The sequence below is a fragment of the Aricia agestis genome, chromosome 21 (assembly GCF_905147365.1).
Source record: "Aricia agestis chromosome 21, ilAriAges1.1, whole genome shotgun sequence".
NCBI classification, from domain to species: Eukaryota; Metazoa; Arthropoda; class Insecta; order Lepidoptera; family Lycaenidae; genus Aricia; species Aricia agestis.
The window spans coordinates 8,695,211-8,713,726 of record NC_056426.1 but is presented as its reverse complement, the minus strand read 5'-3'; the positions used below and the strand labels follow the sequence as shown (position 1 = coordinate 8,713,726).

The 18,516-nt window shown below is 35.7% G+C and overlaps 1 protein-coding gene across 3 annotated transcripts in view; it reads right to left on the bottom strand.

Moving 5' to 3' along the window:
* LOC121737805 (facilitated trehalose transporter Tret1) overlaps nucleotides 1-18,516 on the bottom strand; it is a 39,738-nt gene that overhangs the window by 9,081 nt on the left and 12,141 nt on the right. For all 3 annotated transcript variants that reach the window (XM_042129510.1, XM_042129511.1, XM_042129509.1), the window contains exon 2: nucleotides 9,284-9,438. In XM_042129510.1, the coding sequence (XP_041985444.1) occupies nucleotides 9,284-9,398 (115 nt within the window). In that variant the 5' untranslated portion in view covers nucleotides 9,399-9,438. The remainder of the gene's footprint in view (nucleotides 1-9,283; nucleotides 9,439-18,516) is intronic.

The following is an 18,516-nucleotide window of genomic DNA, read 5'->3' as shown; positions in this document are numbered from 1 at the left end:
CTCAAAGTTTTTTCATTCCTTACATATGGAGTTTTTCTCCTGGGTAATATAAAAATTTAAACAATCAAAACATCCTGTCAAAAAATAATTAAAATCGCTCCACAAACCCCGAAGTGAACATTGTACATTAAAAAAAGTTGAGAGAACGTCATAACTTCCTCCTTTTCGGAAGTCTGAAATTAAGTCGGCACCCACTTCCTTAGGAAGTTTGATTCCATATAAGAAAGAGATGCCTTGTTAACTTGTGCGTGAGTTATATTTTTTGAACTGACATAACAAAAATTTAATCTATACATACTCTATACTTTCGCAGTTAAATATAAGAAACTAGCGACCCGCCCCGGCGTCGCACGGGTATAAAATATATAGCCAGTAGCCACTGAAAAAATGATTAGAATCTATAGCCTATGATCCTTCACGTGGTCTACTTATTATCTGTGCCAAATAACATAAAAATTGCTCCAGTAGTTCGCGAGATAAGCCCTTTCAAATAATTTCCCCCGTTTTTTCCACATTCTCCTATTAGTCTTAGGCCCACTTGCGCCAGACTGGGTTAACACGCTTTACTCTGAGTTATATTATACTTCGAATTTAAATTCACATCATGTCTTGCACCACCAAGAGTTAGGAGTTAACCTCGTGTTAATTTTTTAAAATTTTAACCCACCGATGTCGGAGGGTTAAATCAACTAACTCTGGGTTAGTAATATCAAAACTGATATTTTTCGGTTATGACTTATGTAGTTTGTTGTGTTCAGTAATAGGTACCGGTTTTATTTTGTGTTTAACCATGATAAATGATCAGTGGTTGTTATCTGATGATGATGAAGAAATTATCGAATACATTAGTTCGGACTCGTATTACAGAAGGATTGCAGAACGGACCGATCTGTTTAGGGTCCCGTATTTACTCACAAAGAGACAAAGATTTCCATCGAAGATTTCGCCTAGAAAAAGAAACTGTTCTCTTTTTATTAAATAAAATTGAAAATAATTGCAATATACAAATGAGCATAAAAAGTAAGTCCCTACCAAAGTTCAATAATAATATCATTGGATTAGTGCGTCTTTAGTGAACTCCTTTTTAAATAGGTAGACTAGATAAACATTGGACACAAGTGTTTCTTCCCAATTTTTATCATTTTCCGCCTAATTTATTTGCACAAAATATCACAACACGCACGCACAATGCGACATAGAACCACGTGTCATTTCAAATCTGACATAAGGAGATAGCCTTACTTAAAGTACTGTGGAGCGAGAGAGAGCAGTACACTTAAATTATTCAGCATTCGCTCTATCATATTTAGCTGGGTGTAAAAAGAATGAATGAACCCGGAATAAGCCCGGGTTAGTTGACTCCGGGATAAATTCTTCTGGTGCAATATGTAGTATGAGTTAAAAATTAAAAACGTTAACACTGAGTTATTAAGCCCCGGGTTATTTATTTAACTCAAAGTTTTGGCGCAAGTGGGCCTTAGCGTGATAAAATATATCCTATAGCCTTCCTCAATAAATGGGCTATCTAACACTGAAAGATTTTTTAAATCGGACCAGTAGTTCCTGAGATTAGCGCATTCAAGTTAGCTCTTTCAAATAATTTTCCCCGTTTCTTCCACATTTTCCTCTATTACTTCGCTTCTATTAGTCTTAGCGTGTTAAAATATAGCCTATAACCTTCCTCGATAAGAGGGCTATCTAACACTGAAAGAATCATCAAAATCCGTTGCGTAGTTTTAAAGATTAAAGGGAACAAAGGGACATGAGGGAAAAAAGCGACTTTGTTTTATAATATGTATAGATATCAAAGAGTAAGCTCTTGCATTTGGCAAGATTTGGCTGCGATGCGCATCCAATATTGGCTTTAAAATCAGCAGGGCTAACACATTTTCCTGTAATAATTCAACTATTGTTTATTGTTAGACAGGACACAGAACAGTTTCTGAAATATTTGTTGCTGAACAAACATTTCAGCAACAAATAAACATGATGATATTTTGATCACAGGAAGAATTGATGTATTGTTTGTTATCATCTAGTATCTACAGTGCTGGTCAGGAACTCCTGAATAGGTATATTCTACTGAATAGGTTTTAGATTTTAGTTTACAGCTGTAGCGTAAGACCTAAGCCCTAAAATATTGTAATTAATGTTAGGCCGTTCAATTCGTTGCTCAGAAATTCGTTAATGTCGTAAAAACTCTACATATTTTCAAAATAAAAACTATCCTATTCTTTTCCGATTATTTCGATCGAAATAACGATTGGTTTAGCAAAAAACAATTAAAGCGTCTAGACTGTTATAGAGATCTGTCTTGTGAAATTGTGACCCTGTATGTCTGTTTGTCAGTATTTTACGGTTTACCCCCTCATACCGCAACCGTTGAACTTTTTAGACGTTTGATAAGGAGATACCTTGAGTTCTGTATTTTTTTTTGGAAATTTTGTCCCTCTGAGATTTTACAAAGGAGACGAAGTAAAAACTTTGAGAGCCACTGCAACAGGATGGGCCGATTGCTACAGTATCACTAATCGTGAAATTGCTCTTCTCCTCTTCCAAGATGATGACATAATAGTTCCACGTGGTTCAGTGGTTGTTGTCCTTGGTTCGAGCAGAAAATTACGATTTTCCTTAAATTTACAATTTTTTTACCGATTTTTTTTCTTTTAATTTTTATTATTATTATCAGTTTTTAATAAAAAATCGATAAGGTGACTTTAAGTTATTTACGTAATAAACAAGAGCTTGGGTCTTTAGATTAGTTGCATTCGATAAATAATTTGTATATCGAAGTTAACTAACTTCCAATGATGAAAAACTCAAAGCAGATATGTTACTACCGCGCGCGTTGTGAAGATTCAAATACGGCCCAATTGGGCCGTCTGTTGTTTAGTCTGCATCGAGCGCAGCCACGAACGTGCTGCGTGAGCTGCGTCTTGTCTTACCTAAATAAATTGAAAATGACGACATGCGCGTTTCGAAAATGTACCAATTATGACTCAAAAGAAAACAAAACACATGGAATCTCTTACCACATGTCTTGATTGCAATAAATACCTCGATTATGTACATTTTCAAATATTTTTTCGAACAATCTAGAAAAAATCGAATTTTCGTCATAGCTCAGGCGAAGAAAGAGACAGCGATACGATTCGACGTTTAAAAATAGAACTTTCTCTTTTATGTAAATAGTTTTTCGTATCTTTTGTTTCACTTATCTGTCAAATTTGTCAATGTTTGCAATTTTGAATTTGAAAATTGTTCGGAAGAGATTTAAGCCGGAAAATAGTATGGACGTAACAGATCTTTATAAGTGGAATATCATTGCTAACTTCGATATAAAAATTATCGCATATTATTGCATAATGCATTCAATGATTTTATCATGAATCAATGTATGGGTAAATAAAAATAGGTAATAATGTCGCCTCCAATTGCTTTAATTTGCATTCCCTATATTTTATACCGAAGTACCCGCAGGTAGATATTTTTTATACTGAAAAAATGTACAGTTACAGCGCGGTAATTGGCCTTAGATGGATCTAGCGATCGCTTACTATCAGGTGATTTGCTCTTTGCGTCAATAAAATATGTTGATGTCAACAATGACCGGAAGCGTTGACATTGAACTTGCCGCGCAAACGCCTGTCAGATTATTTCAAATTAGGAACAAGAACTCTTGGCGCTTTCAAAATAAAAAAATACAGAATGAGCTTGCCGCGCCAACTCCTGTCAAATTGAGGATTCGAGATTTTAAAAAATACAAGAAAGTAAATGAGTTTGGAAATCGCGTAAGAAATTTTTTTTAGTTTGTCTGTTGCCTCTTCACGGCCAAGCCGCTGAACTATTTAGCTGAAATTTGGTATCGAGATAGTTTTAGTCCAGACATAGGATACTTTTTATCTGGGAAAAATGTACGGTTCCCGGGCAATTTTTGCACAACGGAGTTGCGGACGGCAGCGCCAGCAGCGGGGCTAAAATGGTCACACTCACATAGCAATTCCTCTCAATCAATTAAACAAATGAATTGTCAAAACTGTCAAACTGACAATTGTCAAATTTCATCAGACTTGCATTTTGCGATTTTAAAAAAGTGAATCATATTATGATTCATTATACGATTCTCCAAAGCGACCAATTTAGCCCCGCTGGTATATTACATGCATAGACCACCACAGAACGTGCAAGAACTGCATTCTTATATACTGCTATGATAAGCGTTTTGAATTTTGATTCACTAGGAATTTTCATCGCATTGCCTCGTAATTCAAATTCAAAATATTTTATTCAGAAATCAGAATCTTCATACAAAGGCACCGCGCGCGGCTTGTATGTGTGTGCCATAGTATCAATGCGCAATGCGTAACTTACTTCCCCTCCTTTTACTATGGTATCGATAGCGATCCGCTGCTTTTTAATGGCGTGGAGTAAAATGAAAATTATACATATAATATAGGTAGCCTATGACGGCATTGCGTGAGATGAGAAGATCAGAAAGTCACATAGACGTGCAAAAACTGCATACTGTTATCTACTATGATAATTCGAATGCAACATAACAGCTGTAAGTGATAGACTGATAAGCTATCAATATTATTATCAGTACATTTCCAACTAATTTCCAAGCAGTTGTTGATATCAACTTCAGCTAGGTTTCGAAATCTTAAGCGAATCAAAATCGATCTAGTATCAAGTCTACATCCATATTAAAATAATAGCTCCCACTCCAGTTTCGGTGACGGTGGCCGGTTTCATTGAATCCAGGCCAGCTACGCAGGAGTAATTTTATAGTGCCCAAGTGTGTGCGCAGTACACAAGAACACTCTCTATTCCTTTAGTCTCATAACCCAGTGGGACGGAAGACCGACATGACTGGCGAGAGATCAGGCGCAGGACCGACTTTTTACATGCCCAACCGACGCATGGATCATCTTACTTGTCAGACAATCAGGTGATCGGCCTGCATTGTCCTAACCAAACTTGGAAATCGCATGTTTCCAACGCGGGAATCGAACCCACGACCTCCGAGTCAAGAGCCGCGCTCTATCCCTACCACTAGACCACGGAGGCGTATATCCATACTAATATTGTAAATGCGAAAGTGGCATGTTATCTCTTCACGCCCAAACCGCTAAACCGATTTAGCTGGAATTTGGTACGGGGATACTTTGAGTCCCGGCGAACGCCGTAGGATACTGTACGGAAAATGTACGATTCCCCCGCGATTAACAAATTTTGGAGCAAAGGCGTTGCGGGCGTCATCTAGTCATATAAGAGTGGCTACTTAAGCTAAATTGCAACCTCCATTTTATAATGATTCTTGTAAACGATGAGTAGAGATTTCAAATACCTGTTATCTATTTAATCATTTTATTAAATAAAATGGTAGGCCTCATGTAGACGTTCTAAAAGTGTTAACTTTGTTAACCTATTTTGAAATAAATACTTTCATTTCATATAATTTTATTTCATTTAAGTTAACAACATAGCCTATGCTTCTTTAATGACTCACTACAAAACTATATATTATGATCACTATCTTTATAGTAGGTAAATTACACTTTGCAATATTTACTCAAGTGTCAATGGCGTGACAGTAGCTGGTTTGCTAAAATTCCTAACTTATGTCATCATTTTTACCACCTGTATAAGATAAGAAATGAAATGGACCTAAAATTAATCCTTGAGGTACTCCTAAAGCTTAGCAAAAGAAAGGAGACTATAACAGACCCCTGAGGTACTCCCTATATTATAACTTCTAAGTTATACTTTATATGGCAAAGAAACGTTTTCCGGGACAGCTAGTATTAATTTGGATTTTCAATACAGGAGGTCAGCATTAATCTATGCTGATTATTTTATTACCTGTCTAAAGATATTACTTTATCAAAATATTAATAAATTTTGGCGACCGCAACGTTGCGCCAAAATTAATTAATCGCACGAGAACTGTACATAATAGTTATTACATTTTTCCGGGATAAAAATAATGTGTCCTTTCCCGGGAATCAAAGTATCTCCATACCAAATTCAGCAAAATCGGTCGTATGGTTTTCAGACACAATTTCGCATTTATAATATTAGTATTTTATTTTTATTTTATTTTTGTATGGATCTACCTATGTACTTACTGTTAACGAAAGCAATACAGTAAAATCAGGTTGAAAATGTGCCTGTCTTTATGTTGAGTGTTACCTTACGTAACTCTAAAGATGCTGAACAAATTAGCGAATAGAAACCTGGTGATTCTTTACAATTTTTATCACAAAAATGTACGGTTTCCGGTTGATAAATATATTTATAACCTACGCGTGCGACTTCCTTGGTATTTTTTGTTTGCAACTTTCCCAAAACTTAATACACACATAACATTTGATCCAAATCAGTTAAATACTTCTTACGGTGGGTTGCACCAGAGGCGTGGTTATACAGTGTGTTAGTGTAAACACCGTTATCCTTGAAACCATCAAATGAGCCCTGTACCTATGAGTATAAAGACAGATTTTTTTGAGTTCCCAGCATTGTTCTCATAGAAAAAGTTGTTCATTTTGACGGGCTCCGTTGATGGTTTCAAGGATAACGGTGTTGACACTAACACACTGTACACTGTGTCTGTAGTTACAGTTATGGTCAAAGTAATGGTTATAGTTAAGGATAACTTAACTTTAACCTTAACTTTGACAGATGTCTGTTGCTAGTCCGACAAGGCTGCAAATGGACGTGGGCGGAGAACTGTCAAAAATTACGTTTTTGTATGATGACAGCGATAGTTCCTTTTTTCGCCACGTTCATTTAAAGCCTTGTCGAGCTCTATGGTTTGACATTTTTCATTGTAGTTATAGTTAAAGTAAGTTGGTGCAACCCACCCTTATGCGTGAAGAATTAACAAATTTTTTCATTCATAATATTATTAGTATGATTAGCTCTATCATTGTAGTTTTACCATAAATAAGACATGTTATATAACTTATCATACTTCCAATATATAATATGATAAGTGATAACCTCTGTGAACAAAAAGTGACAAACAAAATTTATAAGTTTATCTAAATCGTGAACTTGGTGATAATTTTAGCATAACATTTTATTATTTCGCACTAAAAATTAAACACGATAAAATTAAGGTCACATATTTTAAAACATAAATATTAAATATATTTAACTATAGATGACGCCCTCAAAATTAGGATTAACTTTAACCGTACATTTTTCCGGGAAAAAAAAGTATCCGTAGGGTGGGTTGCACCAGAGGCGTTGTTAAAGTTAAAGTTATGGTTATAGTTTATTCTAACTTTAACTTTAACCTTGACCACAGAATTTAACAGATGACAGCTGGACCGACAAGGCTATATAAATGAACGTGGGCGGGGGCGCTGCTGGTAAAGGAGAACTGTCAAAAATGACGTTTTTGTATGATGACAGCGTTAGTTCATTTTTTCTAGCAAAATAGGTTCAGCGGTTTGACCGTGAAGAGGTAACGGAAAGACAGACAGACAAAAATAGACCTATAGAAGAGCTATGGGAGAGCTATCATTTCTGATCTGTTCCGATTAATTTTGATCTAAATGTAAACACATCGGTGCTATACAAGAAAATAACCAAGTTGCTATAGGTTTCTAGTTTCATTGTTAATATATCCAGATATATTTTTTTACTAGGAACGGAAAAATATTATTTTAAACGTAATTTAATTAGTATCCTGAAAAATGCAAGGAGTTTTTGACAACTAACGACTCGCGAAGAAAAAATAATACAAGTATTTAAAAAAAAATAAATATAAAAACCGACTTCAAAATTGTACGTAATTAAGAATAAAAATTCCCTAACTCAAAAACTACTGAACAGATTTTGATGAAACTTGCAGTATTCCCTAAGTTGAGCAATACCTAGTACAACAAAAAAAGAATCACTTAAATCAGACTTGTAGTTCCGGAGATATACGAGCACAAACATAAAAACATACATACATAGATATTAGATACTTTTAAAGGCACATTTGTTCAGACGCTGATATAGTCTAACGCTGATATAGACTAACATAATATACTACGTAAACTGGGCAGTTCTGCAAATGTTACATACATATAATATTTTAATGGGTCGAATTATTCCTTTTTTAAAAATCGGTTAAAAAAATGCGCGTGCTAAACTTTTTAATCTTTGTAGAGCCCCCTAGGATAAAAATACGATATGATATCTATGGATAATATTAAAGGCGTATGTAGATATACATATAAATCGTAAAGATAATAATACTCAATAATTCCTTTTTAATCACACGATTACTGTGTTTTGTTTGCGTCACCTATTTATGTTATTTACTTGAAGATAACAATATGCAAATACCTATCGGTGATTGTCTTCGCTCTATTTCTTTTTAGTAAAAAAAAAGAACGGATGTGTTGTGTGATGTGATTATTATTAATTAGTGAAAATTTTGTCCTGAATATAATACTTAATAATAAATGACATTCTTAGGGCCTGTTTCACCACTTTCTGATAAGTGCCGAATAGGCTATACACAACTTAACTTGACAGATAGAGTATGGAGCATCTGTCAATGCCCTTAAGAGCCCTTAATCTTTTACGTTCCCATAGCTTTTTCATGATAAGTTGTGATAAAAATTTAAATCAGTATAAGCACTTAAACTATAAATATTTTGTAATAAAATGTATGTGTTATGTTGAACTTAAGTGATTGCATTGTTCTTATTTATTACATCCGTAAGTTTCTTTAATAATAATTTATTTTCTACTACATATTTTTAAGAAAATTGACATAAAACTAAAGTGTAAGAACTAAAAACATAGTAACATTCGATATTCAAATTAATTATGTATGAAATGAGTGAAACAATGAACTCTTTGGCAATTCGTGAGTGACTGTACATTTTAACTGATTTCAAGAGGGTTACAAACAGCGAAACTAAATGATTTTATACGAAGAAAAGTATTTAATATATTTTTTTTATCTGAAAAATTCTTAAAAAAATTTGCATTAGAGGTCGACACAACGTTTTGTAAAGTTTTCCCGCCTTTTCCAATACAGTTTTAATACTGTAACTTTGCAAGTATTTCCTTGTTAATGCATAAGTATATTTTAAATTTGCTATAGCCTCTTATAATTTTGCAACTGATTTCTGTAATATTTTAATACTCACGTCTAAAAATCCTATAATTTATCTAACTACAAAAAAATCACTTTTAAAAAAACACCACGTCAACTTTCGAAAAAATTCGAAATTCTAAATCACATTTTTTTTTCACTGAACTTAGCACATACCGATGCCCGCGATGATGTATTGGCGCCAAAGCTGCCCTTGCTCCATCCTGTATGGTTGCTGCTGGACTGTGTTGCCCGTCGACACCGGGTCGTATACGTAGTTTCTATCTGCCATATATCTGACGTCACGACGCTGTCTTGGCTCGCGCAGCGATCTACAATCATGTGATTAATTAAAATATCAATCAAAAATGTTTAATTGGATGGTAGCCCCATTTTTGGGGGTTTTCAGCGATAATCGATAAAAAATATGCACATTATTTGGGATTTTTCAGTAATTTTTCGCAAAATGTAAAGCTGATTTTTTTTGCCAAAAGAAAGTTTTGACTTCATTAAACTTATTACATTGCTTATTTGTTACTTATGTGAGTGAGTATCTTATTAAAAATAATATGTAATAACATATTATTTTAATTACAATAATAATTGTAATTAAAATAATACTTAATCAATTTTACGCTTTGCAGCGTAAAACTCTATCAAAGGCTGTTTGGCTTTAAAGTCTTTAAGTATTAACTAGAATTTAAAAAAATATAAATTCAAAAAAATTAACACGTGGATTGATTCACGTTCTATATTTGAATGTGCAACAATCAACCCTTAGTTCTCGGCAAAACGCCAGGAACGTTTAAAGGTGTATGACCATTTTATTTTTGGCTGTAAACAACGGGTTGTATGCACTTTTGCACTTGACATTATAATAATATGAAAAAATCGGTAAAGTGCGAGTTGGACTCGCGGGTGCAATAAAACAAATTACCAATCCGACTCGCACTTGGCCGAATTTTTGTTGTTCGTGTGAGTTCGTATGATAGCAAAATCATCAACATAAACTTATACTATACTACACGCCTGCGACTCCGTTGCCACAAAATTCGCTTTTCGCGCGGGAACCGTACATTTTTCCGGTATAAAAAGTATCCTATGCCCTTTTCCGGGACTCAAAGTATCTCCATACCAAACTTCAGCAAAATCGGTTCAGCGTTTTGGGTGTGGCGGTTCAGGCAACAGATAGACAGACACTTTCGCATTTAATATAGATCTAATGGATCTAAAACTATGGGTAAATATGGATTTAAGACAACTTCTAATCTCAAACAACCAATTGGCCCCAAATTTTTGGCTGACACACTTTTGAAGTGCGATGACAATAGTTTCTTCAAATACCTATTTTTTGGGTTCCGTACCCAAAGGGTAAAAACGGGACCCTATTACTGAGACTTTTGTATCCGTCCGACTGTCTGTCTTGAGGCTGTATCTCAAGAACCGCTATAACTAGACTTCTGAAATTTCCATAGATTGTGTTTATCTGTTGCCACTTGTCGCTATAAAAATTAAAAAAAAACACTGAAAATAAAATTAATATTAAAGGAGGAAAATGGCTTCCATGCAACAAACGTGTTTTTTTGGCTTTTTTTGCTCATAATCAATAATGGCAATAGCTGCATTTAGAATTTTCACAAAATCCTTGTACTTTAATAATGAATAATAAAATTAAAATAAAATGAATATTTAACATACAAAAAACAAAATATTTTGCCAGCTACATCCACGGTACGGATAACGGAACCCGTCGTGCGGAGTTGGACTCGCACTTGGCCAATTTCTAAAATTTTACTGCACCCGCGTACTCTCTTAAAGGTAACATACAAACAGATAAACACATTTTTACTGCTTAGGATATTCTGATTCGTAATATATACCTAGTTAATGGGGGTAAGTCCGGATGATTTACGTGGCGGCTACAGTTTGTAGTTGCAGTGCAGTATGGCGTATGCCCGTAGCGCTAGGCAAAAAAAACAGACTAATTTAGTGATAAGTTGATTTATACGGACTAACCCTGTGGGCTGTGTCCGAACTTACCCTGATTTTTTTTTAATATATATATGAAATAAGGGGGCAAACGAGCAAACGGGTCACCTGATGGAAAGCAACTTCCGTCGCCCATGGACACTCGCAGCATCAGAAGAGCTGCAGGTGCGTTGCCGGCCTTTTAAGAGGGAATAGGTTAATAGGTAAGGGGAGGGTAGGGATGGGAAGGGAAGGGAATAGGGGAGGGTAGGGAAGGGAATAGGGTAGGGGATTGGGCCTCCGGTAAACTCACTCACTCGGCGAAACACAGCGCAAGCGCTGTTTCACGCCGGTTTTCTGTGAGGACGTGGTATTTCTCCGGTCGAGCCAGCCCATTCGTGCCGAAGCATGGCTCTCCCACGTCAATTTTATCAACGATTAACCTTATAGAGCAGGGGTCACCAATTAGTTTCGCTCGGGGTCCATTTTAAGAAATAAAATGACCTACACGGTCCACACATTAAAAAAATGATTATGCAAAGTTTACAAATCAATGAAAAAAGTGTCAATTTTTGTAGCTAATTATCTCTCTGATGTTAGGAGTGAAATTGGTGTAAGCTATTGGGATTTAATCCTGGAGATGTTCATCGAGACCGAAATTTATTTTCAACGAAGTTATAATCTTTGAAAATACTTGGTCCGCACACAATGGGTCGGCGGCGCGGCGGTCCGGATGCGGACCGCGGTCCGCCATTTGGTGACCCCTGTTATAGAGTACCGCGTACCTTATAGTCATAATATTATTTAAATTTTTGTCTGTCTGTGTCACAATTATAACTTATAAGTAATCCAAAACCGTCGCATTCTTAACTTTATTCGCCACGTCACCACATTTTAGTCTGTTTTCACAAAATATGATTTAAATTACATTTATCTGTAAAGATAAAGTGTAATAAGATATTTTTCTTGTCTTGTGTTTTTCAACTCAATAAAATACTAATTTTAAAAGGTATTGCAATTGCATTTCTGCTAAGTACAAAATATTAGTTTATGTTTGTCCCTCCACTTGCTGCTTCAAAATCATGAAGTTTCAGGATCTATGGTCGGGTTGCACCAGAGGCGTGGTTAAAGTTAAAGTTATGGTTATAGTTAAGGCTAAATTTAACTTTAACCTTAACTTTGACCGGAGAAATTGACAGATGACAGCTGGTCCAACAAGGTTATAAATAAACGTGGGCGGGGGCGCTGCTGGTAAATGAGAACTGTTAAAAATGGCGTTTTTGTATGATGACAGCGTTAGTTCCTTTTTTCGCCACGTGCCTTTAAAACCTTGTCGAGCTCTATGGTTATGGTTAAATATGGCGTCTTGATAGAGTCCATTTTTAACTTTAGCCAAAGATTTCACATTTTGCATTGTAGTTAAAGTTAAAGTTAGTTGGTACAACCCAACCTATGCTAACAAACAAACTTTTATTATAGGTACAGTACTAATATTTTTATATTTTTACTGTATATTATATGACCTGCAGGTGCACTTCGTACCACTTTTCTTCTAATATAAACCCTCCCGGACTTCTTAGAACATTGCAAGATTAAAATTAGCGAAATCTATTCAGTCGTTCTCGAGTTTTAGCGAGACTAACATAATTAAAAATTCATTTTTGTATAGATACCTACCTAAGTAAACCTTTAAATTGCAAAACTTTGGTTTTGAAGATGATTATAATAAGTACATATATAATATATAAAGAGCAGAAAACTCTATTTATTTTTAAACAAAAATCTTCATCAAAATAGGACACTTTTATTTCGACTGCTACCACATTGGGCCATATTAGGGCATCGAAACCCGGCCCATATTTCAAAACCCGGGTTTTCGGGTTTTTGTTAAATGAAAAACCGGGTACCCGGGACTTTTGGGTTTTTTCGGGTTTTTTTTAAATTCAAATATCAACAATGCGAAAATATTTAAAATTCATAAGCCAACCTGAAGATTTTCTTAGTTCTTATTTTCTGTCAGTGGCGGCGCAAGACCAAAATGTTATGTGGGCAAAATATATTTTGCGAGGCCCCCTGATGGATGATGCAAGAAGACGGATTTCGTCGAAAGATTTTTTTGATACTCGTACTTAAGTCCTAAAAAACGCGCTATCCGAGGGGCGCTAGGCTCCTAGGACCGCGAGGCCGTCGGCGGTCGCCCACACCACCCACGCCTTACGCCGCCTCTGTTTTCTGTCCGGGAACTTAAAATGATGATAATAAACCAGAAACTGTGAGGAAAACGTATACTTCCGAAGTATTAAGTATTTTATTCACTCCCTTCCCATACGGAGCAAGGAAAACGCTATTTCCGGTACGATTAATAAAATAAACGTATAAAACCTACGTTTTTTGAATAAAATGAGGTATTTTACGTTTTATCAGGATATATATTTTTATAATTGCAATGTTTTCACGCTAGACCAGTGGTCCCCAACCTTTTGTTCTTATGGGCCACAAATATGCCTTGGTCTTAGTGCCACGGGCAACAACAAAAATTGTTTGGGTTCAAAAATAACATTATTCAAAATTAACGATTTGAAAGTGGAAAAAATTGCACGACTTTCATGACGACTTTACATTATTTTGCCGGTGGGCGTGAATTTCAAAATGGTCTAACATCATGCGGGCCATAGGCCCACAGATAAAGCGCATGCGGCTGCGGATTGGCAGTAGTCTAGAGGCAGTCCCAGCATAGACAGTAAACAAAAAGTTTTCTTCGACGTTTGACAACGTTTCTGACAATATTCTGATATGAGTTATGACGTGTGCAACCTGTCTGATTATTTACTGTGTTGTATAATATATAATATAATAGTAGATCCCAAATAGATGCATTCTGCGCTACGAATAATAATCTGCGTAATATTCCCAATACTTTTTCATGTTGGTAAAACTTAAAAGGTGCGAGTTTTTCTCGCCGTTTTAGTTTCCAAACGGGTAATTAGGCATCATGTAAAAAAATCAGAAATCAATTAGCTTTATTCAATTTGGATATACTTAAACTTATTAATTTAATTTTCTATAACCTTTTTTGGGAGCTACATAATAATAATAGTTCCGGAAAATGACACCAGATGGCGCTAAAACAACTCTGGAAATAATAATACGAGAGTCAAAATTTCAAAATCTTACTTGAATAGGATTTTAAAGCATTGCATTGCTATCATATTATTAATATTAGGTTTATAGTTTTGAAATAAAATTCTATATGTAAACAACTAATAAACATAATATTATACGATCAGATTTTTTCGCGGCAAAAGTAAAAAAGCGGGATAATCCAACGACAATAACAATTCTTTTTTAAATCTTATCGTACTAATCACATATAAATTATAAAGAAAAAAAATATTGCGTAATTAACTCAAGAATGTTGATGTAATATAATATACTTAGCGCAAGATATTTTTATATCCTTTAACCGCTAGTTTTACGTAATGTTACATAGATAAGCGACCTATTACAGATATAGTTACCTAGGACCTAGGTCAATATCTAGCTATAGGGGTGGAAAAAACTAGACTTGGAACCGCAATTAGAGATATTTAAGAGGAGTCCACACCGCCCTTTATTCCATACAAACGTTGTCCCCTGTTTCCTCCCTGGATAATAAAGTTATAGTTAGTAAAGTTATAATTTTTGCCTGAATATCTACGGCCACTAATACAATGTCCCTATGTTTTCTTTTTTTTTTCAAAATTTAATTATTAAATAAGATATGAACGTTCAAAAACCCAAAAAAATGGCCAGATTTTCCGCTGTGTTTATACGTCCAGAAAACAGATTTGGCTAGATTATACAAAAAAAAAGCAAATCATAGGAACACAGCTCAAGCCTTTCTTTAATCTTTAGTGAAAAAAGTACTTAAATCGGTTAAGTTTTGGAGAAGGAATCAGGGGACAACGAATCGTTGATTTTCTGGATTTTCTGCAGTTGTCTCTATCGCGTTCTGCGGAATGGTAAGGGAGACAGCTATAGATATTACACGTACTTTTTTTTCATTTCTCTAGCCCCTGGCGTATCCTCTTAATGACTTGCTAAAAGCCGAACGTGAGGGCTCGCGTCGTCACATCTTTACTGTTATCACATCTACATAATCTCTAGCAGGCGCGGTCCGAAGGGGGGGGGGGGGGCACAGGGGACATGACCCCCCCAAAATCTAAGGTCAAATTGAAAAATCTCAAAATCTTGCCAAATAATAAAAGGGGAAATTTCTAGCTATTCCCTAACCACCACTGCGTCCGACCTTAGACATCTGTCAACCCCGAACCGTCCGAGGGTGCAGATAAAAAAAAAAGATTAGTGTAGTGACTATAGTGAGTGACCCCCCAAAATTTCAGGCTGCGACCGCGCCTGGCCTCTAGCGGTTACTTGCGGAACTAAAATCGCGACCGCGTCCTAACAAAACATGTACAAAATACTATAACTTACTACCAGCTAGTCAATAACATTACGTAAAGGAATTATAATCATAATTATTAATAATCAATATAATGATAAATTATTATTATTACATCCTTATTATTATTGTTTATAGTTTATTATGTTTGTCTATACTTTTATGAGTCTAGCTAAGATGAAACTTTGTTGTACTCATAAAGTTAATATACCTAGCGGAATAGAGCAACAATCTCGAGCTGTCAAACGGAACCGAAATTGGTTTCATATGTGTGTAAAAATATGTGTACGTATAAAAAAAATAAAAAAATAAAATATCTTTTTATTCAAAATGGGTATCATGATACACTTTTTGAAATACACTTGCACAGGCATGATTGAACATGACTTCTATGAGATTAAATTGTCAACGTGCGGCACGTGCCGACTGGACGTTAAAAAAAGAGTGCTGCTGTCATGTATCACACGTCTCTTTTTACCACGCAGTGTTACTGATAGTGACATCTCTCTTGCTCAGGCCTTTGTTTCTCTATTCCGCTAGGTATATTAACTTTATGGTTGTACTATAATGTTATTGAAGTGTAAGATTCATAAGTAGAGATTTCCTATATTCTCTAGGATGTGGAAAAACTGGTACGTGTGCTGTTTCGTTTTTAGGGTTCCGTACCCAAAGGGTAAAAACGGGACCCTATAACTAAGACTTCGATGTCTGTCTGTCCGTCTGTCTATCTATCCGTCTGTCTGTCTGTGCGTCTGTCTGTCTGTTTCCAGGCTGTATCACAAGAAGGGTGATAGCTAAAGAGTTGAAATAACAACAAATACAAAAAAAAAAAACAAATATGTATGGGAATACAATAAACTTGATTTTTGACATTTTTTGCTCTACTTATATCAATAATGGCAGCAGGTAGGCGCTTGATATTTTCACAAAGATCTTAAATATATGTCTACTCCAATAATTAACAATAATAATAAAATTAAAATTAAATTTAAGGTGGGCTACCATACAAAAAACACAATTTTTGGCCTATTTTTGCTCTGTTTTGCGGAAACCTTTCGTTCGCGAGCCCGACTCGTACTTGGCCGATTATTCGTAATGGCTTGTCCCACAACTATTATAGAAAGGCTGAACTTAGCACAAACCTAGCAATCTATTGCATATCATGGCGAGCTCAAAAAAAATAGAAAATTTAAAATAATATTTAAAATAGAATGGCGCCATCTCTTATCGGTAATTTAATTTTTCCTCTTCAAGGCTTCATTAGTAAAACTATATATTGAGAGGCTTAAGAAATGATTAGTTATTATGTCAAGTGGCAAATAATTATCATTATCATTGCTACTGATATCCTCAGGGCTAGTAGATAATGAGATGATAAAGATTACGCTTTAAATACTAAGACGAAGAAGTTAAAAGAGCTGTTATGTCAATCACATCCAGGGCTGTGGGCAGTGATTGCATAGGTCGAAACATGATTGTTCCCTTGTTAGACATTTTAGCTCCGGTCCTGGTCCATATCCTCAATTACTCACTTTCTACCGGTTCCTTTCCCTCCTCCTGGAAAAACGCTAATATAATTCCTCTCCCCAAAAAACGGAGTCCTAAAAGTTTCTCTGACTATCGTCCGATCTCTATTCTACCTTTCCTTTCTAAAATCTTAGAACGTTCTGTACAACATCAACTTCAGACCTTCCTTAACTTGCATAATTTATTAAACCCGCTACAATCTGGATTTCGTTTCGGACATAGTACCTCCACAGCCCTGGTGAAAATCACAGATGACATTCGTCTGGGGATGGATAGTCATCATTTAACTATACTCACGCTCTTAGACTTTAGCAATGCCTTCAACTCCGTAGATCACGATATACTATTACTTCTTCTCAGCTCACTCAACCTATCTCCTATCGTGCTCAACTGGTTCCGTAGTTTCCTTCAGGGACGCCGGCAGCGTATCAAAGTTGATAACACATCGTCAACTTGGTGCGATATTTTCGCCGGTGTCCCTCAAGGCAGTGTCTTATCTCCTCTCTTGTTTTCAATTTTCATTAATTCTATTTCTCGCCATATTTCCTCTTCCTATCATTTATTTGCTGACGACTTACAGATCTATATCCATGTCCTACTTCCCTTACTATCCAACGGTATTGCTCAAACAAATGCTGATTTGAATGAAATTTTGAGGTGGAGCAATGCCTATGGCTTAGTCCTAAATCCTAACAAAACACAATGTATAATCATTGGCAGCCGACAGCTAATTGCGAAGGTGGACTGGAATACCTTGCCCAATATTGTCCTTGATGGGATTACCATTTCCTACGGCTCCTCAGTGCGTAATCTTGGAGTCTATTTTGACCGCACTCTCTCTTGGAATATCCAGATCCAACAACTCCGCAAAAAGATGAACGCTGCCACTGCTTCCCTTAGACGACTGAGCAACTTTTTGCCAATCGCAACAAAAATAAAACTTGCTACTACTTTACTTTTCCCTATTCTCGACTACGCTGATGTCTGCTACTGTGACATAAATGAAAATCTTCTTTCTTCCCTTCAACGCCTTCAAAACTTATGTATTCGTTTTATTTTTGGCCTTCGAAAGTTTGACCATGTTTCTAATTATTGATCTCAGCTCGAATGGCTCCCGATCAAGTTGCGTCGAAACTCTCACATACTTCAATTACTGTATAACATCCTTTTTAGTCCTTCTACTCCTAACTACCTCAAAGTAAAATTCAATTTCCTCGGTCATGACAATCCTATACTTCGCTCTGCAAACAAACTGACTCTTGCGTTTCCTTCTCACAATACTTCATTCTACGATTCTTCTTTCACCATCTCCGCTATTCGTCTCTGGAATTCCTTGCCCGATTTTATAAAAAAATCGGAATCAATTAACATCTTTAAGAAACGTTTGAAAGCACACTACCTAGATCAGGCTCAGTCCTTGTAAAACTCTTGGTGTTTTTTGTAAAATTATTTTAATGTTCCTTTATTTATAATG